This window comes from Epinephelus fuscoguttatus, linkage group LG2 (assembly GCF_011397635.1).
Source record: "Epinephelus fuscoguttatus linkage group LG2, E.fuscoguttatus.final_Chr_v1".
NCBI classification, from domain to species: Eukaryota; Metazoa; Chordata; class Actinopteri; order Perciformes; family Serranidae; genus Epinephelus; species Epinephelus fuscoguttatus.
Genome location: NC_064753.1, coordinates 26,665,701 through 26,692,413, shown reverse-complemented (window position 1 = coordinate 26,692,413; position 26,713 = coordinate 26,665,701). Strand labels below are relative to the sequence as shown.

Genomic DNA, 26,713 nt, shown 5'->3' with positions numbered 1-26,713 from the left:
TGTATCTTGGGTTGTACTTCGCTTTGACTGACACTGACAAGAGTAATATGTAATACAGTAAGATGTTCAAAAAGAGGGAGCATGTATGTTAAGAGTTTCATATTTAAGGCTGCAGGCTATACATTTCTCCACATATTCAGAACAGACCTTAGAGATGTTTTTCCACAGTCTGTTGGCAGGTGAAGCAACAGGTTGCTTTCTTTCTTCCTCCTCAGTGTGGTGCCGAGCCAACTGTAACTGCATGTCGGTTGCAGTAGCAGAACATGTGGATTTGCATCTATCTATCTATCTGTCTATCTGTCTGTCTGTCTGTCTGTCTGTCTGTCTGTCGTTGGATTGCAACACTGCTATCTATCACAAAATGAACCACTGCCCCAAATCTTTTGAGAATTGATACAATATCAGAAAACATAATATTCTGATACTTAAGTTTAGTGATATTTTTTTTACACCCTTACTTCAGTGTAAATTTATCAGCACTTACAGTTTAGAGAGAGTTGTGCAGAAACATTTTTCTGCTCTGTGTAATTCAGTTTGGATTTTCTCTTTAATCAAGTTCCAGCCTCATCTGGAGTTTTCAGCATCATTTTACAGGAGGATCCTACTGTGTGTGTGTGTGTGTGTGTGTTTGACCTTAATGAGCATCCCATCCCTCAGAAAGTTCAGACCGGATCAGACCGCTTCACACTGTTGGTCATCGCTCCTCTGACACCACACACACACACACACACACACACACACACACACACACACACACACACACACACACAGAGGCACTCAGACACACACTTTCTCTCTCGCTCTCTCTCTCTCTTCTATTACTCTGCCTCTCATCATTGTTTATCTTCTCTCTCTTCGCTGGAAAGGCCAGCCATCTCAGTCAGCAGTTTTATCTGCATCTGGTCCGATTCCACGCGGTGAGTGATCTTGGACAAAGTGCAAACGTAAGCAACAGAGACCAGGTGGAAATGTTGTTTAGAGAGTAATACCTCCTTAAGCTCTGTTTAGTTTAGATCAAACCAGATATGTTTTGGATTCCAACGAGGAGTAGGGGGAAAAAATCAGTCAAAATCAACCCACACATTACTGGCGTGAATGTGTTGGAGCTGTTCCCTGACCTCTTTTGGCACAGTTCAGGAGTGGACAGTCTCGGTTGATATTATAGCCTCTTTGTTAGTTTGTAATAGTGTCCTGTTGTAGCACTAGACAAAAACATCACATCTTAACTGTTTGACCAGTGTTTTTGTGTGTTGCAAACAGTTTACCTCAAATTATTTCTACACAGTTCTTTTTAGGACACCATTTTCTGAAGCATACTATATTTTTAGATCACAATGAACTTACAGAGGTTTTAGAGTTTCTTGAGATTGGTAATCTATCAAAGCAGACATTTGGGTGCCTTTTTTTGTTATAACAGATAACACCATGTGGGTGTGCGATGCCAAGGTTGCCAGCAGGGACTGTTTTGAAAATTAGTCCTTGTTGGTGCATTAAAGGAAGCTCAGAAATCTGATAAGGAGGGAGTAAACTTCAAAAAGCATTCACAGGGTTTCTAAGATTTACATTTGTTGGAAAAGTAAAGCCAAGTAGACGAAAAATAATGGTGATAAAATAAAAATGGTTGTCAGTAGCGTAAAGAATACATGACTTGCAGTAAATGAGCTAAAACACACAAAATCTCTGGTATGGTGCTGAAGTGTTCTGCCTGCTTGCTGCATCAAGACTAAATATTTTTCTGTCAGTATATCATGTGCAGATTTGTTAGAGGTCACGCCACATGGTGCTCTCCAACATGCATTGAGGAAGAACTGTTTTGTGATGTGAAAAGCTGAGCTGAGCAAGACAAAGCATGACAAAGTTGTAAATCAGGGGTGCCCCTTTGGATGCACAAAGGCTGTGTCCTTTGCTGCATGTCTTCTCCCCTCTCTCTGCCCTTTTCACGCTATATCTGTCCTATCAAATACAGGCAAAATGTCTCCAAAAGTCAAAATGATCAGACAAATTCCCCATCACAGCATTTCCCATACATTCACTTCTCCACTTAAAGGTCCAGTGTGTAGGATTTAGTTGGATATATTGGCAGAAATGGAATATAATGTAATAAATATGGCTCTGAATAGGGCCACTCACATTTTTACATTGCCCAACATAGTTGGAAGCCTCTTCGCGACGAGTAGTGTTGGAAAAACACTTATTTTTTAACATGAAACTGCTTTATTCAGTGTTTTATTGATTTAAATCACCAGTTCCATTTGTTTTGAGAGTTAGAGACCTCTATGGATAATTTGGCTCCCGGTTAAAACCATCTGAATGTCTCGATCTTAAGGTATCAGAGGAAAAAAGGTGAGCCCATATTAGCAGGTACTAGGTCAATGACCCGTCTCCAACATGCCAAACAGCATCAGAAAAACGCTGATGTTTTTATTGTGAAACTGCTTTATTCAGTGTTTTTTCCTGTTTAAATCACCTGGCCCATTTGTTTTGGAGAGGAGGAGACTCTGTGGATAATTCTGCTCCCGGTAAAAATCTCCTGAACGTCTGGATCAGAAAAAGGTGAACACACGGCCCCTCTCTGAAATGCCAAACATCATTCGTAAAACACTGATTTGTAACGTAAAACTGCTTTATTCAGCATTTTTACTGGTTTTTATCACCTGGTCCGTTTGATTTGGAGAGGAAGAGAACAATGTGGATAATTCTGCTCCCAGTAAAAACCTCCTAAACAATGAACATTAAAGGAAATTCTAACTGGGAAAAGTTTCACATGGTTTCAGTCTGCAGTCCCCACTACTAGATGCCACTAAATCTCCCTCAGCCTCACACACTGCTCCTTTAAAGAGCAGTGTTTTTACTATGATTACAGAGGCGACTCTTTTGTGTTTCACATTTGGACCACAGATTTGGTTGTTAATGCTAAAAATGCTTCACACTCTGCAAAGCCCATTACGAAAATTACAAAATGTGGGTATAAATTAGAGCATTTATAAAATTCCTTAAGGTTACCAAAACAAAACAAAAAACAAAATGAATTTATGAGACAGAGAGTCTTTTGGAAACTCTTTAGACTCATCCGCCATGACTGGAATTACCCTTAATTTGTGCTTTAATTTGTGGCACATGTTTACACAATTAGATTACTGGGGTCTTTGTCCTGAGCTCTTTCACCAGCAGCTTTTTCATAACACAGTTGTTGGTGTTACTGATAATAATTTGGATATAGCTGTCAAACTGAATCTCTGCTGTGGGCCAGGTAATCATTGCCCTACATCCACAGCCATCTGAAAGAGAGCCTCATCTTTTCTTTGACCACCACTTTCTCAACAATAGATTATTATTTTCTTCCACAGTCAACACAACTGTAAAAACATGCACTTTATGTGTGTATTGTCAAAGCTACTGTATAATCTTTGAAAATCATCTGTAAGAGTGGAGCATTTTTGGAACATGACATTTGAAGGCAGTGTTGACTTTAGAAATCAGGTCAGGTATGCTGGTACATGGTGGCACTGCTAACCTAATACATAAGGGCTTATCAGACATGGGGTCTCTCCTAAAGCAGTCCGCTCCAGGCCAAAGTCCAAGTCGCATCCACTCAAATGCTTTGGGCATTTTCCTGTAGTTGTGTTCAGTGTATGCTTTGTAGCACTAAGAAGATTCTTAAGCCAGATTTAGCTTCAGAGGCTTCAGCATGTCCTGCAGTTTGCTTCATTAAAAATGTCTTTTCTAATCTGATGATGACAACCAGGAGACTCGTTGTCCTGTACAAAATTTCGACAAGTATTCATTTTACCTTCACCACATGTTGTGAGCTTTATTTTCCTCAGTTATTTGCTTTTGTGGAAGTTGTGCGATTTCTCCAGACTACAGTGCGGAGTGATTAACGACTATAGTTGCTTCTTATTTTAGAGTAGAGGAATTTGTTCTCATGGCTTCCCTCCAGATTTGCCTCAGAGGGCAGAGCAGAAATGTAGTCCTTAACACATGGTGGACTGTGTGTCAGATGCTGGTGTGGAAAAGGAGGACGGCACAGAAGGGAGAAATGAGGGAAAAAGTGCCGCTTATGATACTGAATCAAACCCAGCCATTTCCTGTACCCCCGCGCCAGAGCTGCTCAGTACTCGCCATATATGGTAATGGTATTTGCATGAAGGGAAACCCTGGGCTTATGGATCAGGACTGGTATTGAAATTCCTTTGTATTTAACTTCTGGGAAAAGGTCTGGTCCTATAGTTTGATTTGTCGAAAGGAAAACTAATCACGTTTAAACTTGTCTTACATTTCCATGAATAACAGTTGTTACAGTATTCGTGAATATATCAAATTCTGATCAAATGATCTGATCTGATCAAAGCTGCTTCTAAACACATCATAATCAGTGATGTCAGATGCTTGGTGTGTATGTTGTCGTGCTTAGGAGGAAGTCTGTGGCTCCATGGTGATGTGTTGTTATGGCCACCATAGTTGTGCCAGATGTCCCTTGTGTGTGTGTGTGTGTGTGTGTGTGTGTGTGTGTGTGTGTGTACACTTATGCAGCTCCACCACAGGGCTCCAGTAACACAATCTGAGACAATGGGATTTCTTGTCATAAAACCTATAAACTACATCTAATTGTGTTGTGTGTTGTGATTTGTTTGGAGGATTACTGGTTTTAAATGAATGGACTTTGGCTCTGTTTGTAACCGGTAACACGCATACTTGGTCTGCTTTGGCACTTCTTCTTTGTGAGGGAATCTTTGAGTTCTCGCCTGTACTTGTGCTGTGTTAACGATGCCAGCAGGAGTGTATGCTCTCCACAGTTATTAAACCAGCATGTAATGAAGAATTTAGAGTGATATTACATTACTTTTGAACAAAAGGTTGTTTCTCTGTTGTTGGAAAATTAAGGTCCACCATGTTTTAGTAACTAACATTATACAATGGTAACATTAAATTGGCCATACTAACGCTAACATAATGCTAGACTTTACCAGGTTCAAGGCAGAGCTGAGGACTTGTTTGCTTCGTCCAGGGTTGTTGCGGTGGTACCATTCATGACTTTAAGTGTTGCTGACGGTGAAGCTAGAAAGACAGGGGAGCTGTTACAGTTGTCTCTTGTAGGTAGCACTGTGTCCAGACCAGGTACAGCAGTCGGCCTGCCAATACCTCAGCTGCTGACTACGTCCATTATTTACACCGTCTATGTGAAATGCCAACTAAACTGGCATACTAACACTAACTTAATGTTAATGCTAGCTTGCTCTGTCTGGTGTGGTTTAGCTGGTGCTATTCGTGTGTTCAATGTCGCCGATGGTGGAGACGGAAAGACAGTCAAGCTGTTACAGTGTGGGAAGGAGAGGCCAGTTGTCTTCTGTAGGTAGCAAGGTGGGAATAACATTAGAAAGTGAGCCAGCCACCACTGTTTCCAGGCCAGGTACCTCAGCCGCTGACTACATCCATTATTTACAAAGACATTGTCAAATGCCATTGCTCTGGGTTGGTGATTGGATCTGACTACCAACTGAAGATCGTAGTTATTTGATGACCTGGGAATTAGACTCAGCAATCACCTATCTTTCCTCAGAACTGCATACTAAACTTTAACTGCTGTGCTTCATGTACAGTATGTGTCCGGTGTAGTGTAGTACTGCCTAAACAAATATGTCCATGTTCCCCTTGCGGGCATTAGTAAAGATGTATTGTATGCTTATACAATGTCTGCATACTTCAGTAACATTACAGTGTTACTGTAGGTTTAATATAAGAGTTAGTGAGCAGCCACTAACTCAGTGTTTAATTACAGTGTTGGCCAAATTACAAGAAATCCGGGACTCAGTAAAACATTTAGGAAAAGTGTAATATCTTCAGTATTTGCCAGATTCATAAAAGTACATTTGATGGTAATATAAAGGAGCATTTTCATGAATAGTAACTGATTCAAAACTTGGCGCAGAACAGAAATCTTTGTAGGGGAAGTGACCCTCCACCCCTATTACAATCACTTGAGCATATCGACCCTCAACCTCTGGCTGCTCGGTGCTGCTCGGCAGCCAGCAGCAAAGGAGAGTGGTTGTTTCAGGCACCTCCCAGACGTCTTTGTGCGTATGAGAGCAGCCCTCCTTGCCTGTGCAGCTACTCCCTTAGTTCACTGCTGTAAGTAAGAATATTTTCTTAGTCTTCTTGCCTCATTAAACAAGGCCTGAGTCAAAACAGATGAAACAACCTTAAGAATATTTGACGTTTACCTCCTACATCTCCAGCTTATTACCTCTCCCTTCTTAAATCTGCACACTTTCATTCCAGACATAGCAGAGAGTGGTTAAATATAGCATGTTCAATTGTTTTCACTCTGTGGTCAGGCCAGCACTCTCTCTTAACGTCTGCTTTTAGAGAAAAGGGTTTTGTCTGTCAAAGTACTACTTTTAATAAGTAGGTGTCAGCAGAGGGGTAGCTAGTAATTGCCTGAATGTGAAGAACATTTAAGTTCATGAGTGATACAAAGAACAGTAAACACAGACTCAATGTCCACATCCACATTCTTCAGTCCAAATACTTTACTTTTAGCCTGAAACTCTGTTTTGCCTTAACTTTTGCCTTATATGGGATGTACTTAACTTGCGTAATACTGTCATTTTGTGTCCCTATATTGTAACTATAATACCTCTACTTCTGTCTACTCTGTATAATTGAAACCTATTGGATGTCTGTTCATCCTAAAAGAGGGATTTTCTTCTTTGTGGCTTATCTTAAGGTTTCTCCCTTTTTACCTTTTTTTAAAGCTTTCCTTATTTTCTGTCTTACACAGTGTTATGTCAGATGTTCGCATTAAACATGGACAGAGTTTGAAACAATAAAGTAAACATAAGTAAAACCCTGTGAGCTTCAGACCATTGTGAATACTCTGTTTCCAACATTTTTTTCAACTTTTGAGAGAAGCTGACGTAAGCTCGTTATAGATTTCTATACGTAGTCTACACTGCTACATGTAGCTACATGCTAATGTCAGGGAAACACGTAAACTTGGTTGTCGATGTTATTTATTGCTCCCAGATTTTGGATTTTATACCTACTGGAACATATCTGGTTGTAAAGATTGTGGTTTAGAAGTGTCTACTGGGGATTTTTCACAGAAGCAAGTGCCGCTATACTCCATGACAGTTATTCCCCTAGTTCTAATGATGGTGGTGAAATGCAGAGACACGGGTGACCTGAAAACACTGACCAATCAGAGCAGACAAGGCTTCATCAGGAAATGGGCTTCAAGAGACAGGCACTAAAATGGAGCACAGGTCTTCCAGCACAGACTCTATGATGAAAATAAAGTGTTTTTTTAAACATTAAGGGTGTAAAGGTGTGCTAGTAGAAACTCAAAATATAAGTATGAACCTGAAAATGAGCACACTAGGTCCCTTTAAGAGTTTTGCCTTCTCTGAATCTAAATTCAACCTCAACAGATTCATCACAACATGAGTTTGCTTCTCCAACCTCCTATCAAATGTTCCCCCTCTCCTCCCACTCATTGTCAGGAGGTTTTTGTGTCTCTGAGAATGACATCAGCTTGTCATCGTTGCTAAGGAAGGAAGGAAATCAGCATCTCCCTCTGCCGCACCTAAAAAGCCATAAAACATGTTAATGGGTGTGATCTGGAGAATTAATCAAGCTACAATTTGCTGCTTCCCTCCTGAGGGGGGAAATACTCGCTGAACTGGGGTGAAAAGCTGTTAACATTCCTTGCCATCTCCCATGCTATGACCGAGTCTGTAAAGTGGTTTTAATTTTGCTGTTGTAAAGAATAAAGTCACCCTGGAGGATATTAAAAGCTCGCTGGCCCTCCTCCTCTACTAAGTAATTAAGAGTTAATTACTAAATGCATAGTGACTTTCCACTGGTTTATTTTGAGCTGTGGTGTTACTTTGTAGATCAGGGTTTTGCTCTTTGCTGCCTTTGATTCATCTGCTTAATATCTGTGAGATTGACTCACCATGTTTACTGTTGTTTTACACACAGTTGCTATTTGATTTTCATAGTTTCCACTGAACTACTGAAGTTTATGTTAATCAGTGGAAGTTCAGACTGTTGTATGTATTTTGCGTATTTTAGGCTATATGCTATATAATATTGAAATCATTAAGACCCAACAACCTATTTAAACATAAACATAAAGAAGGAAGCAGAATACAGTTGAGGTTGTAAGCGTATTCTTGACATTGGAAACAGCAGTTTAAAAAAAGAAATCTAGCCACAAAGTCCATTTAAGATCCGTCCTGAATCATTTTACTAAAAGACAATATATGCTGTAATATATCCTCTGGGCACCATGAAGGTATACACAATTTCATGGCATCCAGTATTTGTTGAGATTAGGGATGTCAACAATTAACGTTTAATCAGCTAATTGCTAAGGATGTTTTTGACCAGTTAGGCCATGCATGTTGGTCTGTAGGTTAGTTCTGCTACTCCTCAGTTTACTGCGCCAACTAGGTCAGGTGGGGGTTAGGTAGCGGCACTGCTCATGCAGTAATTACTGCTAGTAATGCCATCCTGACCCGACGCCGTTGCTGTGGAGACATTGTGCCCATCTTCCGGTCTCCCCTCAGCTCGCCACAGTGAGTTAGCAGCTCAATGTTGAGCAGTAAAACCACGCTAGCATTGTTAACTATGTTCTCACTTTTAGCTTTGTTAGCACAATTAGCAGCGTCAGCATGATTAGGGGTGCTACCATAATTAACAATGCTAGAGGTGCCTAAAATGAAGGTGCTTACTTGCTGCGGGTACCTGGGGAAAGACAGGAGGGTTGCAACCACATTTCCACAGCAACCAGCGGTAATTGAACAGAATGAGCGGGGTCGCTAGCTTCCTCCCACCTGACTCAGGTACAAATTTGTGAATCCTAGGATAGCGATGGCTTGCTTTACTCTGCCGTACTCTGCCTCTGATTGGCTTACCTTGACACCCCTCTTGCCTAAACCTTACCAATCCAACCAATAAAGGCAACAAGTACTAGCCAATCATAGGGAGTGTAGGCTGGAGTATTCCTTCACTATCCTAGAATTCTCAAATTTGCAACCCTGGAGGTGCACAGTGCAGCGTGGCCAAGGCTAACATTAGCTAATCAGTGGAGAAAGGAGAATTGGTTGTTGGATCTACTTTTCGGTATATTAACGTGGCTAACTGGCTGTCTTTCAGCAAAACCAACAAAAAATGAATTAAATGGCAAGAAATGTACACAACAACACGCTGAAATGTGGTGCCAAAGCTCTCACTGAGTCAGTTGAGCATAGACTTAAAGGAAAGGCCTCTTGTATTTAATGTCATTTTGTGGGGGTTTTTTTTAAGTTAAAGGTTAATGTTTGACAGGCTATCAAAAGCAAAATTGACCGAAACTGACATCCCTAGCTGAGGTAGCCTATTTCAGCCTGGACCAAAGTGGTGGCTGGCTGACAGACTGATGTTGCCATCCAAAGAGCCATTTTTCTTGCATGGCTAAAAATACAGATACATATTTGTTTTTAAAAGAGTATATTATCCATACACTTCTGCTACACACAGTACAGTATCTTGCTGTTGAAGTGTGGCTGACAAAATCCTGTTTTTTTTTTAGTCCTTTTTTTAAGACGTTATTGTTTAGATTGCCACTCTGCTCCTTCCTCTCCCCACACTTCCTCACTAAAGAGGGAGGAAGTCAAGAGTTAACTTGTGTGTTGACTAATGTTCTGGATGCTCTCTGCGGCTTTGAGTGGTTCTCCGTCCAGGAGAAAGAGACTCACTCCTCGCAGCACATTGTGACCCTCGTCCACAGTAGCCAGACAACACTGACTCATAGCGCATGATGAATGACCTCAGTTCTCTGGAGACTCACTCAGCTAAAACAAAAACAGGAATGTAGGGAGAAACCAGATCGTTAGGATGTGGATAAAAGTTGGGTCAGAGCATCTTTAACACTTGGACAAATAACACAAAGCACTTCTGGGAATCTGACCTTGTACTATTTCCAAGTAAACACAGCTCATCGTGCTGTCGGGATCAGAAAATGTGCACACTTGACTTTTTGTTGCTGTGATAATAACCATTTTTCCCTCAGCTTTCATTTGTGTGATAAAACCACACTACCTCAGCCTCAGTGTGCTGTAGACCATCAGTCCATTCATGCAGCAGTGCGTCTGTGTCACCTTGATGTCAGACTCTCGATTAGTCCACGCCATCTCATTGTGTCTTTCTGAGCGAACTAACAATGTACATTGTGTGTGTGTTTTGTTGCAGGGGAGCCGGGGGCACTACCGGTACCACTGGCAGAGCCACAATGTCAAACTCAGCGGAGTGGACGACATGGTGCTGCTCAGCAAGATCAATGAGGACGCCATCGTGGACAACCTCAAGAAGAGATACATGGATGACTACATCTTTGTATCCTTTGCTCACCATCGCAGTTCACATCCCGGCGAGAAATAGCTGAGCACCGTCTCATCCCTGCTTTTCCCAGAATAGCTGAATGGTCATTCACAGTGTTATTGTAGCAGTGAGTAATAGGTCAGTGCCGGGAGGTAACGCCTTCCCCCGGAGACTCTGCCGTGTGCAGGGGGCAAAGGGCCTCTCTGTTGCGTACCTCCACCCAAATCTCCAACTCCTTCCTGCTCCTTCAACGAAATCTTTTATCTTACTGTAGTGCAAAATGTGAACAAAATATGGCTGAAATCTATTTTTGAATCAGAGCATTGCTGCTATCTTTTTTGAGCATCCGTAATTCCTGATTGTGGTGGTGATTTAAAAATGGTGAGCAGTCATTTTCATTCAGTGCATCGCACAAATGCTAGGTTTAGGTTTCTAAAGTGCAGCTGTGGCCACACACACATATAAGCTGCTCATGACGTGAAATGAGTTGATGAATGGATGAATAAGCCCTTTCACGAGCAACGCTTTGCAGCTTATTACATAAACTTGGTCCACGCTCTGGCAGTGCTCAGGATTATGAAGTTTAGTAAAGGCTGGCACTTTTAGTTTCGACATCTCTGAGTCAGGCCTTTGATTTGGGTCAATAAATAGCCCTAACTGTGAGGTCTCCTTGCCAAGCCTGTGGGTCACTGTAGGCCACCCACAATAACAGCTTTATTTGCCTCGAGCAGCGTTTTGGCTTCAGGGCATAAAACCTCACAGTGTTACATGGCCGATCTATTCTCTGTCATTCGTAAGCACTGGATACTTCTTTTGCCTCAGGCCTGATCACCAAATACTCCACTGCTGCACTGTTGCACTCTCTTGACGTCATGGCAGCTTAGTCAGTTCTTTCCTTGCAATGTATATAATGTAATACAAATGTTAAAGGGGGACATTTTAGATTTTATACACAACTTTTGCACTTCAAATAAGAGGTGATTTTAATTTGGTGTTTGTTTTTTGCTTATTTCTTCCCTGCATGATCTTTAACATATAACTCTGTCAGACATATATTGGTCCTGTGCTCATCTCCGTCAACCCTTTCAAGCAGATGCCTTACTTTGGGGAAAAAGAAGTTGAGATGTATCAGGGCGCAGTAAGTAGAATACTACGTGACCTACGAACACATTTTAAATGGCTTCTGTTGTCTGAAAGATTCAGACCGGAAAACTGACTTCATGCTGTAAAAGTACTGATGTGTCTGGGGGTTTGAGATGGCAACAGTCTGAAGGACAAAGGAGTTGAAATGAACTGGGTTAGCTGCAGTGCGAAGTTTCCAGCGGGCTGGCACAGATGTTGCTGTCAGAAACTTGACTCAAGCATTGAGAAGGCTTGGCAGTACCTTCACAGAACAGCCTGTTCGAGTCTGCCTCCTCTCTTGGCCGGCCTGCCGAGAGTGGGCTTGTCTCCTTAAGCCACACTGAAAGACTCCTAATATCCTAACTGACTGTGAAAACACTCAGCATCACACATGCCAGATTTAACTGTTTGGCAGATCGTAGTTAGGTGCACTGGGTTCAGGTTGTTATCAGCTCAGACTACAGGGGAAAGTTAAAGTATGGGTAAAGCAAAATCTTTATGAACACATTATACATGTTGGGAAGTACTTGTTGAAGATGTGAAAACACTGGAAACTGTGTAGTGCTGAAATGTGGAGTCACACTGTTAAACTGTTTTTCACCTTTTCCGTGTCCATGACTTTTTGGCGGGCCTGATATCATGGCTTGAGGATGCACTGGAGCCATCCTTAACATCCCCTCCCCCACTATATAAAACCTAAGATATTGCTAATGTTAAAGCACATCAGTGTCGTTTCAGTCCACAAGCTCTCTTAGCTCTTTCAGTCTAATAAACCCACAAATCAACAACTCTGTTAAATGCAACAATCATATATACATAAGCAAAAAAAACCCCGTCACTTAAGTCTTTAAACCTGAATCAGCTTCCTGGCCTGCCAGCAGTTACTGCCCACTGCTGTGGGTGTGTGCTCTGTGCTAATGTTAGGTGCTGTTAGCTGCTGATCAAGGGGTCATCACCGAGTGGTGGCAATCCTTTTTTGACTCTGGGAGTGTGTGATTTACTAACCGCTGTTTGTGCTACTAGGTCAGTCCTGCTAACAGGAGTCTCTTGCTCCGCAGTGGCTCGCTCTTTGGCTCAGCGCCTTCACGATTTTTTCGTCAGTCATTCAAACTTAGCTGGGGGCCAATAACATATTTTTCTTTGGTGTAACAAACTCAGAACACACATTTATTTTTGCTTTACCCAGACTTTAAGATTTGTTTAGAATTTTTTAAAACAATCAGAAAGATACAGACTTGGACGCTCAGTTGGTGGGTAACAGATTTGGCATTCATAACCTGTCCTATTTTGTGTGCAAATCAGTTCGGACTTTTCACAGTCTTAGAAATAAGTCGTCATGGCCAAAGTGTATACATATATACATTATTCTTTTTTGATTATCAATAAATCCAACAAAAAGACCAAAACTGACCATATATTAATACATCTCTGAATACATCCCAACTTCTCTACCTGTCTGTGTTAGATAATTTCCTTAGACACTAGGCACTGTAGTTTTTAGCAGGAGTAAGTAGTGAATTTGTTGAGGACTATTATGAGCAGTGGATTGATACATATTTTGTGCTCTAGTGAGTATTTAAGGCAGCATTCTGTATGTTGGATTTTGTGAAAATAAAGTACAGTGTCCATGTTCATCATAATGCCAAAATATGTATAACAGTGTGGCTAAGTGATTTATTTTATATTTTTTGACAACAATAATAAAGACTAATAAGATGCATTAGACTTTGACTATATAGACTACTTTGACTATTGTTGGTTTTGGTCTTTTTGTTGGATTCGTTAACAATATGAAAAATATATAGTATGTATCCTTGAAAGTGTTCCTGGCTTTGGTTCTGGATGAACAACCTCTACAAAGTTTTCCAAATGCTGTTTGACCACTGATTTTAATTAAATTCTCTTGTCAACTCTCAGGCTCAGTATGAGAACCCTCCTCACATCTACGCTCTGGCAGATAACATGTACAGAAACATGATGATTGACAATGAGAACCAATGTGTCATCATCAGGTAAGGAAACTATATTCACGTATCATTCTCCGCCTTCTTTACACATCCTGAACTAATGGCATGTGACAAACCAAAACTGACTGTGTGCTCATTTTGTTACCTCATCGCCAGGATGAGAGAGAGAGTGACACAAGGCCTGGAGATAGTAATCTGTACAACGTGATCTGTGAGGTGTTATGACAGCCTCTGCAGCTCGAGATAATGTCTGGGAGGGGAACAGAACAGGTTCCACCACATCACTGGGTACAGCTGATTGACTGAGGGTGGCGTGTTTGGTGTTTTTCCATCACATCACTCTTGGTCTCAGTGAAATGCAAATAAAGGGAGAAAATGCGTCAATATCCAAATGTGAAAACAATGCAGAGTTAACAACTGGATCTAGCCTCAGTGCAGGATGTAAGATGGAAACAAAGCAGCAGATATTGCGTCTATTTTTAAAGAACTTCCTGGTTTAAAGAAAAAAAGAAAACTAAACAGGAAGAACACCTGCGTGGTCCTTGACCCGGAGTCGCGTTTCCCCTGGATTTAGGGACTTTTAAGGTACTTTCACAGCCTGTTTGAGTTTGTCTGTGAATGTTTTGGAGCTACACAGCTGCTGAGAGAAAAGTGTGGTGTCATGATTGCGGCTTTATCCCATTGGCCCAGTCACCTGAGCAGCGCGGTTGCTATAGTGCTTACCTCATGATGAATGACCCCTGCTTCAGCACTTTCAGCCGTTGTTTGGACAGCCAGCAGTTGCTAGTTCAGTTTCCCACATAAAGGCACTGAGGTGGATTTTGTGATCGACTAAATCAGCAAACAAAAGCGTGGAAGTGGTTTTATGATGAACCAGGTCTCAGCAAACAAAGGCTGCTGTGTGAACTGCTGGCCAGGCAGTGTGTGGTCAGCATCAGCCTGCGTTAGCGCTTTCCCACATTTACTTAGGAAATGTGTGAATTAACTGTGAGGGGAATTCAGGATGAGGTGGTGGAGCAGTTTTGACTACTCTTGTTGGAAAACTGCAACTTTTCCCCGATTAATGTTTATCTACCTGCCATCTGCTTACTGCAGCATGTGACTGATCCCTCAGCATCTGGATCAGATATGACGGGGGTGAACTGGAGCAGGTTGGTGTTATCAGTTTGGCCCTCTCCATCAAACTCTCAGTAGCTTCAACAGAGTGCCATGATTTTCTGTACCTCTAAACAGGCTTAAATTTCAGTGTTTCAGTCAACATGTCACCTAAACAACACCTCTGGTTTAGCTTTAGTCAGCTGGATTATTACCAGGATTATAACCTTTTTTTAAATGACCATTCACAAGTCTCTGTGTCAATGGCTTTGATTCTACCTTGGTTGATGCTGTGGCTTGGTTTGGTGTTCACAGCTGGCGTTGTCTACTTGCAGTGTTTTGTCCAGAGTCCTTGCTGATTCACCGATGTAGTGTTCCCCACAGCTGTTGCGCATGAGGTCATACACCACTCTAGTGTTTTCCTCCTTCCTCTTCAAGGAACCCAAGGCAGCAGATTAATTATTTTAGGCTATTAATGGTCGATCAATCGTGCTGCTTTGAAGTGGCCTGCTTAACAGTGCAGACAGTGTTGTAAGAGCAGTCAGACATCTTACTGTTGCTGGTTTGATGCACATTTCTGTGCCTCCAGACAACTTTTGGAATTTCTTTCAAGGCACCAAACAAACTCTTGTCTCATGTTGTGAAGATGCAGACATGAAGACATAAACGTCCAACATTTACCAACAAAAATTACTTTTAAAGACTGTGCAAGGCAGTTCCCTGATTTTCTGCATGAAAGCAGGGTTAGACTATTTTACACTGCGGTCACCGTTATAGTGAAAGTCACTGAAAGTAATGGTGTGAATGGTTCGGTAAGGTTTCTAAAACAATGTGGTTTTATTCTCATCAGTTCAAGTTGCCTTCAGTTTTTAAAAGGGATACTTCGTGTGTCACTGTGGTGTGAGGAGTGTGTGGAGATAAACAGTGCAAAGGCCACAATTTGCATGATGATGGATTTTTGCTCAGTTTCCATTGCTGTGACACAGACATGGTTGAAAATCAGCAAAGTATCCCGTCAGTGAGGTATACAATATAATAATGCAACTTTTTTTTCTTTTGCTTCAGCAATTTCATTGCAAAAAAGTCTTCTTTAGGAAAGCTGGGTCGCAACAATCCCAAAGACAGCCCGCAGCATCCTGCAGGGACTGATAAAATCTGCTGTAATAAAAATTGCTTTAATAATCCAACCACAATTATAGCATTAAAGGAAGTCAGTTATCAAGAACACATTTGATCAGTTGTGTGTTTGTCATATCAAATTTTCTTCATCATTTTGAAATTGAAAAAGATGTCCAGTGTCTCAACTCCTTCCTCCTATTTTGGATTGTTAAATTGGGCCTGATGAATGCGGCCTCCTGCAGCTTGAACACAAAAAGAGGTTGATGTTTTTAAAACTCTAGGAAAACAATGCTCTTGTATTATCACAGAAGAAATTCAAAGAATCTACTTGAACATACTGTACATTTAACTGGTTCAGTGGGAGTGCAGTGTGCCATGTTAGATTTAAAACCCTCAGTGGTAACTGTGCATCCTTGTCATAGCTGATGTCAGAAATGATTTATGAAAGTTAATGGTTAAACTTCTGTCTCTGTGTTGCATTGTTTAACTTATGCCCTTGTTTGGTTAATAATCTCTGCGGAAGTTAACAATGCTCTCAGCATTTCAGCGCCACAACAATGAGACCCGCCCATACCGGGGGCTCAGACTGGGACTCCACTCCCGCCGCAGTTTGTGTTGAAAATAGCTTTTCAGAGAATAACTTTGATGGGGAGAAACAATGCTGTCAGATGGAGCTCTGGAGGTTTCTCTGACATGAAAAGAAAACCCCAGCATATCAGTTTCTTGTTCTTACTTGAGCAGTAAGTGCACAGTGAGGTCGCCAAGACAATGCTAAAGGATTTGGAAGCAACAGGGAGGTATATAGGGGGAGGGTAACAACCATATAGAGACTGCTGTGTAATAGAGTGGCTCCCATGACTTCCTCTGGCAGCCTCTAACAGTCTGCAGCTGTGTTTCTCACAGAGGCATTACCAACCTGACTCTACTTTAAGGCACAGAAAGAAAAAAAACAGACTCCACTGTCATCCACTGCCAAACCACATGTGTCAAAATAAGTATGACACTGGCAAAGTGAAAGGCAAGGAGGAAAATAGACAAGTGTACAGTGAGGGAGGGCTGGGGGGCAGAAATGAGGGAAAAATCTGTGAATGTGACAAAACAGAATTAATGTTCCTGTTGCTGCAACATTCATCTGGCCAGATGTGCTGCGGCCTAACACACATTTAGCCACGGGGCTGAAATTTGCCTCTAGTTGCAAAAAACACATTTTGGTTTGCACTGTCAACGGAGTGTGTACACATGAAAGCAGGAGACGGGGTTCACCTGTTTATTCAGCAGGTGAACCTACAATGCATCAGTATAACTGATGCATTGTAGGTCATCACTACTTGGTTACAAAAATGCAGACATACACACCAACCCACATATAAACCTGCAAACTGGTAAATGGAAGTTACTCTTAAAACAGGATTCATACTTCTGAGTAATGTATGCCATAGCCTGATGTGCAACTCTCCAGAAATGTAACCATACATCAAGGTGATGCAGACCTCCTGTCTAGGTTTCTAAGCTGAAAACCATTTCCGTCAGTGGAAACAAAGCTTTTTGGAGTCGAACCCGGGCCGCTGCGGCAACAGCCTTGTACATGGGGCGTCTGCTCTACCACTAAGCCACCGAAGCCCCAGCTTTTTTTTTTTAACTTTGATTTCACAGATAAGAAACAATAAATTGAGAAGACAATAAAGCCCCCCAAAATAGCTTTTAAAGTCTTGTGTGTGATTTATCCTGGCTTCATATGGGTAGAGGAAATCTCCGCTTGCCGCTAGGCTAATTTATACAATGTAAAATGCCATAGGCTTGTGCTAATAACACTAGCATGTTGTATTTGTTTGGAAAACGTGTTGTTTTGGTGGTGAACCTTGTGAGCCAAAATTTGTAACAGTACCTTTGTTAAATGTTGCTGTTGTCCCTGGCTTCATAAGAGTAGAGGAAATCTCCGCTCGCCGCTAGGCTAATTTATACAATGTAAAATGCCATAGGCTTGTGCTAATAACGTTAGCATGTGGTATTTGTGGAGAAAATGTGTCCAGCAAAAGACAAGTGTTTTGTCCATGAATCCTGTGAGTTATAGTGAAGCCGATTGGTGTGCTTGTAATTGAAATTATCGCTAATAAGCCATGTCTGATGTGTGTTTTGGGTCTGTTTTAAATCTGCTAAACTTAACAGAAACCGCAATGCTGACTAGATTTTTAGAGTTGTAACTGCAGAGTGATATTACATTACATACACATATTCACTATTAACGAGTTGCGTATTAGCGTGCATACTAGTAGCATTTTGGTAGCCTGTTTATTAGTCATTATAAAGCACTTATTAATGTCTTGGTCTGTAAGGTTTTCCCTCAAAAAACTCCTAATTATTGCTTGCTGATGGTCAGTAAGAAAGTTGTTGTACATTAATTATGATCCTCATGTGCATAGCTCAGTATTGGCCTTACACAGTGGTAATACCACAAGTTATTCTCTTTTAATAGGACGTCATAAATACAGTCTATTCTTATGTAAGAAAACAAAAAACTCCAAGTGTGAATGATGTCAAAATAACTCTAAATGAAGTCTTTATAACTCTGGTTATGTTCCCTATCTTAAAGTGTGGTCTTGCTCATAACTAATTCACTAGTTTCACAGTTATTAACCCACACTTCCACTTGAGCACACAGCTATTGCTATTAGCAGATGCTGTTCTCAAGTGAAAGGTTACACCTTGAAAAAAATGAAGGTCTATTGAGAAACACAGGTTCTATTGCCATTCGCATGTTGAAATGTCTGCGTCTTGTACCACTTCAAAGATTTTCAATATATTTATTAGAAGATTTTTTCAAGTTTCTTTAAGAGTAACAACAAACGTACTGCCTAAACTGAAAATAGACTGAAAATAATGGCACCATAAACATGTAGGCACTGTCACTCAAAGCACTTAACTCACTGGTTCTCCATACCCAGCGGTGAAAATACCAAACAACCACCCAGGTATGCATGAATCACGTCATCTGAGCACAAAGTCAGGTGTCACATGCCATTAGTTATTGTATTAGGTGGTTTTAAATTTGACTCAGAAGTTCAGGTTGCATGTATACAAAAACACATGCTTAAATATGTATCTGTTTTTCAGTGGAGAGAGTGGAGCAGGGAAGACTGTGGCAGCCAAATATATCATGAGCTACATCTCCAGAGTGTCAGGGGGCGGACCCAAAGTACAGGTGAGCAGAGCTTCTTCTCTTTTTTTTTTTTTAAGGATGATAATGTCATGGATGCATGAGGCGTTTGGGATTTTTGAGATGCTGAGCTGCATAGATGGGAGGATGACATGGCAATAACTCATTTTTATGATGGTCTTTATTACTGCATGATTTTATGGTCTGGATTTTAAATAAAAGTGCAAATCCTTAAGTCTTAAAGTCTCATTAAGATTTAGTCTGAAGATCCCATGGGTATGATACAAGTTGAAAATGAAAACATATGAAGATCCCTGCTCACAAAGTGAAGGCTTGTTGGACGTGTTGGAGCTGAAACTGGATGTAAAATGTTGGGAAAGCATCCACACACACAGGCACAGTGATTATGCATAGTCACAAACTTTTATGACAGTTCTTGAGTTGAAGAAAGCTGGAGTGTACGGATACTTTTTCCATCATTATGGTTCTATCACTATACATCAAATTGAGTGGCAATAAAATTGATTAACATTTTTAAATCAGTGGGTATCTACATTAATATCATGACCATTTCTAAGATTGTATTTTACCTGTCCTGCTCATAAAATCATTAAAAAAAATAACTAAAAAGTAACTAAGTACATTTACTTTTGCACTGTAGCCTACTTGAGTATAGTTTTGAGGTACTTGTACTCTATTTTACACCTCTACTCCACTACATTTCAGAGGGAAATGTACTTTTTACTACACTGCATTAACTTGACAGCTTAAGTTACTTTACAGATTCACATTATTTATACCAAAAAATAAATCAACAATAGACAATGATTTAATATAAGGTAATCTCTCCAGCAGTATGTGAAGTAATTCAAATTAGCTCCACCTTTACCTGCTTCAACATTAAAGTAATGCACACATGAATGTATTTGTAACTATAATCCAGTAATATAATATATAGCAGTGGTTCCCAGCTGGTGGGTCGTGGGTCAATTCTGAATGGACTACAAGTGGCTCACTTGTAAAAAAACAAATTTAATGTTTAAGTACAGTGAATTTCCGGCACAGAGTTTTTATTTTGAAGTGCCATTTCCTGCTATAGAGTGGCTAAGGGACAGCTATTTGATAGAGACAGCAAACTAGCTTGAGGACATGGCCAAACACAAGCATGATGCTTGATGAAATAAACTGTGTGGACCTTGAGCTAATGACTAAGTAGAAATCTGGACCCCTGGAACAGTTGGGAACCACTGATATATATTATTCTGAAAGGGATCATTTTGTACAGTGAGTACTTTTACTTTTGGGACTTTAAGTATATTTTGATACTAGTACTTTTGTACTTTTACTAAACTAACATTTTGAATGCAGGGATTTTCACATATAACAGAGTATTTATACACTTTAGTATTTCTATTTTTACTAAAGTAAAAGATCTGAAAACCTTGTATGAAACCAAACAACCTGTTGCTGCTTCATTCCTGCACTTATTCCTCTCCTCAGACCCAAATCCTCCTCTTATCATCCTCGTCCTTATACCCCATTATCAGCCCATCAGCAGCCTCTTATTCACCCAGCCCCCTTCAGCCATCTGGCAGCCCCCCAAACCAGCAGATGTCCAGTTCCTAAGCTCGATAAAGATCTAAAGTTTGATGAGGAAATGCCTTCACCATGATGGCAGTGGGATTTTTATATTTAATCCACCGAGAGCTGCTTCCACCCAGGCAACGTTAAGAATCATCTTCAGGCCTCAAATTTAACAGTGGAGTTCGTTGTCTGAGTAAATCCTGTGTGTTGTAGTTATATAGCGTTATTATTGTTATGGGTGTTCACAGCAGGTCACAATATACATGCACACATCTAAAGCTAGTTATCAAAATAACTCTTTGTATTGTTTGTTTAGACAAATGTGGCCGTTACAGTGGACACACACCCATACAGACTCACACTTTGCACGTCGTCTCCACCTCTTCCAGCTCCTGTTCAGCATCGCTTCCCTTTCACATGGCTCCCTTCAGCTTTGAACACATTGTGCGGTTTGCTCAGTACAGCACATGCATTCTTATGCAATGTGTTTACAGTGTGTGCTCACATATGTGTGAGAATAGTTTTGCAGAGATAAAAGCTCCCTGTCAGTAACATAACTGTCCGCCTGTGTGAGCATTGTCATCTTCACAATCACATCTATCAGTATTCATACATAATTAATAAGAAGAGTTATGGATATAGAATATTTATTTTAACATCTTGAGACCATGTTGGAAATGTGTTCTCACTTCAAGCTCTTGTCCCTTTTGATTTATTGGGTTTTAAAGCTCCATAAACAAATCAAGTCAAAACTGAGTCATATTAGCGCGGGAAGAACCTCCTCTGCCTAAAATATGATAAAGTCGTGAAGTAATAACTGTATGGTTCTCTATAAATAGCTTGGATCGTGAAGGGCAGTGTTTATTTTTCCTTTCGTACGGGACTAAATTTAGAAATGCAAAAAGATTCCAAGAAATAACTTCCATTCAACTTCTGTGTACAATAATGGAAGAGGGAGTAGCTCTGTCTGCTGTACTGATTTAAAACTCATGTGTTTCTGACATGCAGATGGCTCACGGGAAAGATAATGTCCTCCAGACTGTTTGTGTGTATGTGTGTGTGTGTGTGTGCTCGTACTCGAATGGAAAGTTCCAGAGACTTACGCACCAACCGGTCAGCGAGGGTGTTAAGTGTGTGGTATCCTACCTGCCGTATGGTCTGTCTGTGACATAGCTAACAGCTCATTGCATCTGTCTCCTCGCAGCACGTCAAAGACATCATCCTGCAGTCCAACCCGCTGCTAGAGGCCTTCGGCAACGCCAAGACTGTGAGGAACAACAACTCCAGCAGATTTGTAAGGATTTCATTTCTGAGTTTTTCCACTTTTTGTGAATTAAGGTACCTAACATCAGTCCATTTCTAGGACTGTAAACCTACACTCTCAGAAATAAAGGTGACCTTTTATAAACCCTTCCAGAGGGCGCTAGCTATAACCCAACATTAATTGTTAAATCTAGAACCATCAGTGAAAGATTTAACCTCAGACTTTCTGTAAGACACTCAATAGTGAACCTTTATATGGTGAAATGGCTCCATCCAGAACCATCTCTCGTGGTTCAATCCAGAATCTTTCCACCTCTTAAGGGTGCTGACAAGAATCCACCCAGGAGGTTCAACCAAAAACCCTTCTACCTACAGTATTTCTACCATGAGGTTCTACCATGAATCCTTTTGTACTCCATGAGTTTCATCTAGAAGCCACCCAGGGCTTTCCACCGAGAACCCTTCTGTATTTAGCTAGTCTAGATCTGCAATGATTAATCAGTTAATCAGAATCGCCAGCTCCTTAAATGTGAAAATTTACCGCCTTTCTTTGTCAGTTATGATAGTAAATGAGGAGGTCCTTGGTTTTTGGACTGTTGGTTGGACAATAGAGGCAATTTGAAGATGTCATTTTGAGCTGCTGCAACTTGTGATTGCATTTTTCACAATTTCTTTGACATTTTGTAGACTAAACTATTAATTGGATAATCATGTAATTAATTAATTGCATATTGGTTTCAAGGTATACTGTGGTATGAAAATTGGCAGTTATCATATCATATCATGTACGTTTGCTTATCTACAATATTGAAAAAATGCAGCTAGACAGAGAATCTCAACTTAATTGTAGTTATTTTCCAAAGGGGGACTTTTTACACAAACTTCCATTTAAAAAAAAAAAAAAAAAAAAAAAAGATTTTAAGTGCAGTTGCAGCAGTCAATCTCAACCTAATTTTACTTTTTACACATACTTCCATTAAAAATGGTTTCAAGTTTCAATTGTAGTTAGAAAACATTTGTTCAACCAAAAATAACCCTTCTCTTTTTATTCCTTTATTTGTCATTTTGTCTTAATATAACTTTAATGGATATTGTAGTGATACCATGAAACCGCGGTATTTTCTGAGACAGTGATTTTACCATGAAAATCTCATACCTTTGCAACCCTACACAAACGTAAATCGCGGATTAATCAGGAATGAAAATATTTTGTTAGTTTGAGCCAGAAACTAATCATGATTATAGTTTAACAGGTTAGCATGGAGCCATGGGACCCTTGTTCAGCAGCCATGGGCATTGTAAGGCTCTCTTGTGAGGCTGATTTGATCCAGTGCAACCCAAAACACTCATGGTTCACAGTCACATCTTTAGGGACAGAGATTTTGTGAAATTACTTTCAGTACAGCTTTTACTATTTCAATGGCAAAGTAGATCTCAGGTCTTATAGGATTAGGAGTTGCAGTGTGGACATTTCTCCACCCTTAACCAATTAAATGATGATTAAGATAGAAATAATGACAGAACACAAGTAAAAAATAGAAGGGGATTCTAGATACGTCTACATTTAATAATACTGTCTGAAATATGAATAAACATTTGTATATTTGAGGGTGAGGATCTTTTAACACCCATGCTTTCAACAATCATTGAAGAACGCCTTCAAAAAATGGTTCTTTTGGATGAAAAAGGGTTCTTAATGGGAGCTCTTGTCTCACAAAGAATCCTTGAAGATCCCTTCCTTTAAAAAAGGGTTCTTCCAAAGCAAATGGCTCTTGGTAGATCCCTTCAGGAGGAACCCTTTTGGAACCTTTATTTCTTAGAGAGTATACGGCAAAATTGAAAGCTCCTGTCGTGTATTAAAAAGTGAATTTTTAAATCTTCTTTCAAGGACAGTCTCTCGTACGACTCCGGGAAACACAGACAAAATTAGAAAAACCCACTCACATTGCAAATCCTAAATTGTGTTGCTCAGAGATAAATACATGCAGTAGGTACTACTTACTCCAGAATAATTTGAGGTCTCAACTTTTTTGTGGCGCACCTTTTGGATCCAAGCTGAAACCTTTGAAAACAAAGATTTGCAGCTTTCCTGTTTTACGGTATGAGAAAGCAGACCTCATGGGTGTCCTGGTTAACCAGAGCTGTGCTGTAGGGATGTATTGCACAGGCAGACATACATGCAGAACCACTGAGGCACATCCTCCACTGCTTACAAAGGAACTCAGTCAACAAGGGCTCTAAATGAAGCACATTTTAGAAATCGTTTATTGGTTAAGTGTTCAGGTTAGCACACAAAGCAGTATTGTCTCAGGAGTCGGGATATTTTTAGAGGCAGTTTTGGGGAAACGAGGTTGGTTTGGCACTAATGGCCTGAGATCACTACTTTTGAGGTACTGTCTTTGAATAAATAGTGTCTCTGTTCACTTCTGTGTCTGGAACAGATATTATGTTACAGGCTTGTCTGAAGAAGAGGGGAAGACAAAAAGCAGGATCAGAGTTTTATATATGCACACACACACTCCACTAGCAACCATAGAACAGCCAGGTGCCAGTATTCCAGATCTTATAGCTCTTTTTTAGCTCTATTGCAGCCCGCTCTAATATTGAAAAAAAAAATCCCTGCTTTGATCCATCAGGGGAAATACTTTGAGATCCAGTTCAGCTCCGGTGGAGAACCAGACGGAGGGAAAATCTCCAACTTCCTTCTGGAGAAGTCACGTGTCGTCATGAGGAATCCTGGAGAGAGGAGTTTCCATATATTCTATCAGGTGAGGTTTATTTCTCGAGTCGAGGAGTTAACGGGACACATATGGCTCTTGAAGAGGGTCTGTGAGGGAATTTCAGGACACACTGGGTTAGACGTGCCATTTGGCTGCAGGAAGAGGGTCAGTCTGTTTTCACTGTGGATGGCTCGAGGTCCCTGGAAGAGACAGTTCAGCCTAACCAGGGTGCAGTTTTCTTTGCAAACTGGAGCACAGTTTATAATTACAAGCCTAAAAATGAATAAAAATGACACCACACACACACTTTGTGCAAAAACATGTCTGTTACAGCTACAATACAGTATTATTTTCTGCTCTACAGTTAATAGAAGGAGCCAGTGGAGAGCAGAAGAACAGCCTGGGAATCACAAGCCTGGATTACTACTCTTACCTCAATCAGTCCGGTTCCTACAAAGTTGATGACATCAACGACAAGAGCGACTTCCAGGAGACGATGGTACGGTCAGATCCCTCCTGTTTAACGGGCAATAATTTAACACCCTCTGTCTGTGAAGCTCATACCAGCGTTCATATGGCTCACAGCCTCCTCTCTACATTCCTTCCTCTCCCTACCACTCCTCTTTTGTTTTCTTTTCCAACCATCTCCTCCTGTTTTTGTTTACAAGTGAGACCGCAACAGGAGTAATTAGAGGACATAAGCTAGGTACCACAGGAGAGAGTAACCCACACTGCAGCCCTGATTTAGCATCTTTTTCTTCCTTGTGCTCTCCCCAGCATGCCATGGATGTGATTGGCATCTCACTGGAGGATCGCTCCATGGTGCTTCAGATCGTGGCTGGAGTCCTGCACCTGGGAAATATCAGCTTCAAGGAAGCAGGCAACTACGCTGCTGTGGAGAGTGAAGAGTGTAAGTAGGCTCACACCAGAACCTTTTGTACTTGATGTGGTTCACTCTAGCACAAGTGGCAACAACTAAAACGTTAAATCTTACATAAAAATAAACTCAGGATATTTTTAGTTTGCTGTTTAATATTTACCTGGGAGGGAGGGATAAAAATAGATCTTCTAGTTTAATCCTTGCACAGTTTAATTTGTTTGGCAGTACATAGTTATTTTCTCTTGCAAATGCACAAACAGACAATCAGTTAGTGGTGTGTGTGTGCACAGATAAAAGAGCTGTTCAGTTCAGTTCAATTTTATTTATAAGGCCCAATATCACAAATCACAATTTGCCTCAGAAGGCTTTACAGCATACAACATCCCTCTGTCCTTGGACCCTCACAGCAGGTATGGAAAAACTCCCCCAAAAAACTCTTTAATTGGGAAAAAAATGGTAGAAACCTCAATTTCTGTTTAATGTTCAATGCTCCTCCAATGTTTCACCAACCCCAAAGCAGTGATCTGGCCAGCATGTAGCTGCTCAACCTGATCAGACATTGACAGAAACAGCTTATACAAGTTTAAGATGGGTAGCAATTTTTAAGGAATATAAGGCGTAAAAATTGAATTTACAGCCATGGTAACGACTGCAAGATGAAGCTGTACTTGGGCACAGGTGTGCATGAAGATAAAAACTAACACTAGCCGGCTAACATGTATCAGAAATCAGAAATACTGTATTGATCCCCAGGGGGGGAATTGGGACATGTTATATGTCACAGTTATACTGTATAAATGTATGGAGAGATTATACGAAAATAGAAATAAAAATGAGTAGTATGGAAGAAAAATATGCATTATGCCACAGTATAAAACACAATATATATGTAGTAATATAAAAACATAAGAAAAAAGAGTTATGTTGTTGAAGAAAAATAAAAAATATGGACAAATATGTGCATCATACTACAAGTGTGCTAAATATAAATGCAAGAATACATAAATAAAAAAGAGTGCTGAAATATCTCACAGTTGAATTATTATTGCACAAATAATTTAGAGGACTTCAAGTCAGCAATGCATGTTGTACAGTTTTGCAGTTGAAACAGTACAGTTGAAAATATAGATAATAAATTATGGGTTATAGCCGCCGCTGATGGGTTAAAGTATTTTTCCCCTTTTAATTGTGTACAAGACTTAGAGTCTAAAGTCATGCTAGTGGCTCTGTGAGGCTCCGTAGTGCTTTGAACTAAATGCTAACGTCTGCATGCCATGTAGGTGTAGTGTTTACCGTGGCTCTAACTCTTATTAGTACTAACCACAAACTACAGCTGAAGCTGATGGGAATGTCATTAGTTTTGTAGGTATCTGGCAATTAACAAAAGTATTTAGACAAATGTTAACACTGACCTACTAATGGTGCTAAATGAAAAGTCAGGGGA

The 26,713-nt window shown here is 40.5% G+C and overlaps 1 protein-coding gene across 2 annotated transcripts in view; it reads left to right on the top strand.

Moving 5' to 3' along the window:
• Positions 1-26,713, top strand: part of myo1ea (myosin IEa) — a 69,353-nt gene that overhangs the window by 9,831 nt on the left and 32,809 nt on the right. For both annotated transcript variants that reach the window (XM_049596977.1, XM_049596987.1), the window contains exons 2-9: positions 10,237-10,380; positions 11,414-11,503; positions 13,405-13,499; positions 18,780-18,867; positions 21,611-21,700; positions 24,306-24,437; positions 24,754-24,888; positions 25,167-25,299. In XM_049596977.1, the coding sequence (XP_049452934.1) occupies positions 10,237-10,380; positions 11,414-11,503; positions 13,405-13,499; positions 18,780-18,867; positions 21,611-21,700; positions 24,306-24,437; positions 24,754-24,888; positions 25,167-25,299 (907 nt within the window). The remainder of the gene's footprint in view (positions 1-10,236; positions 10,381-11,413; positions 11,504-13,404; positions 13,500-18,779; positions 18,868-21,610; positions 21,701-24,305; positions 24,438-24,753; positions 24,889-25,166; positions 25,300-26,713) is intronic.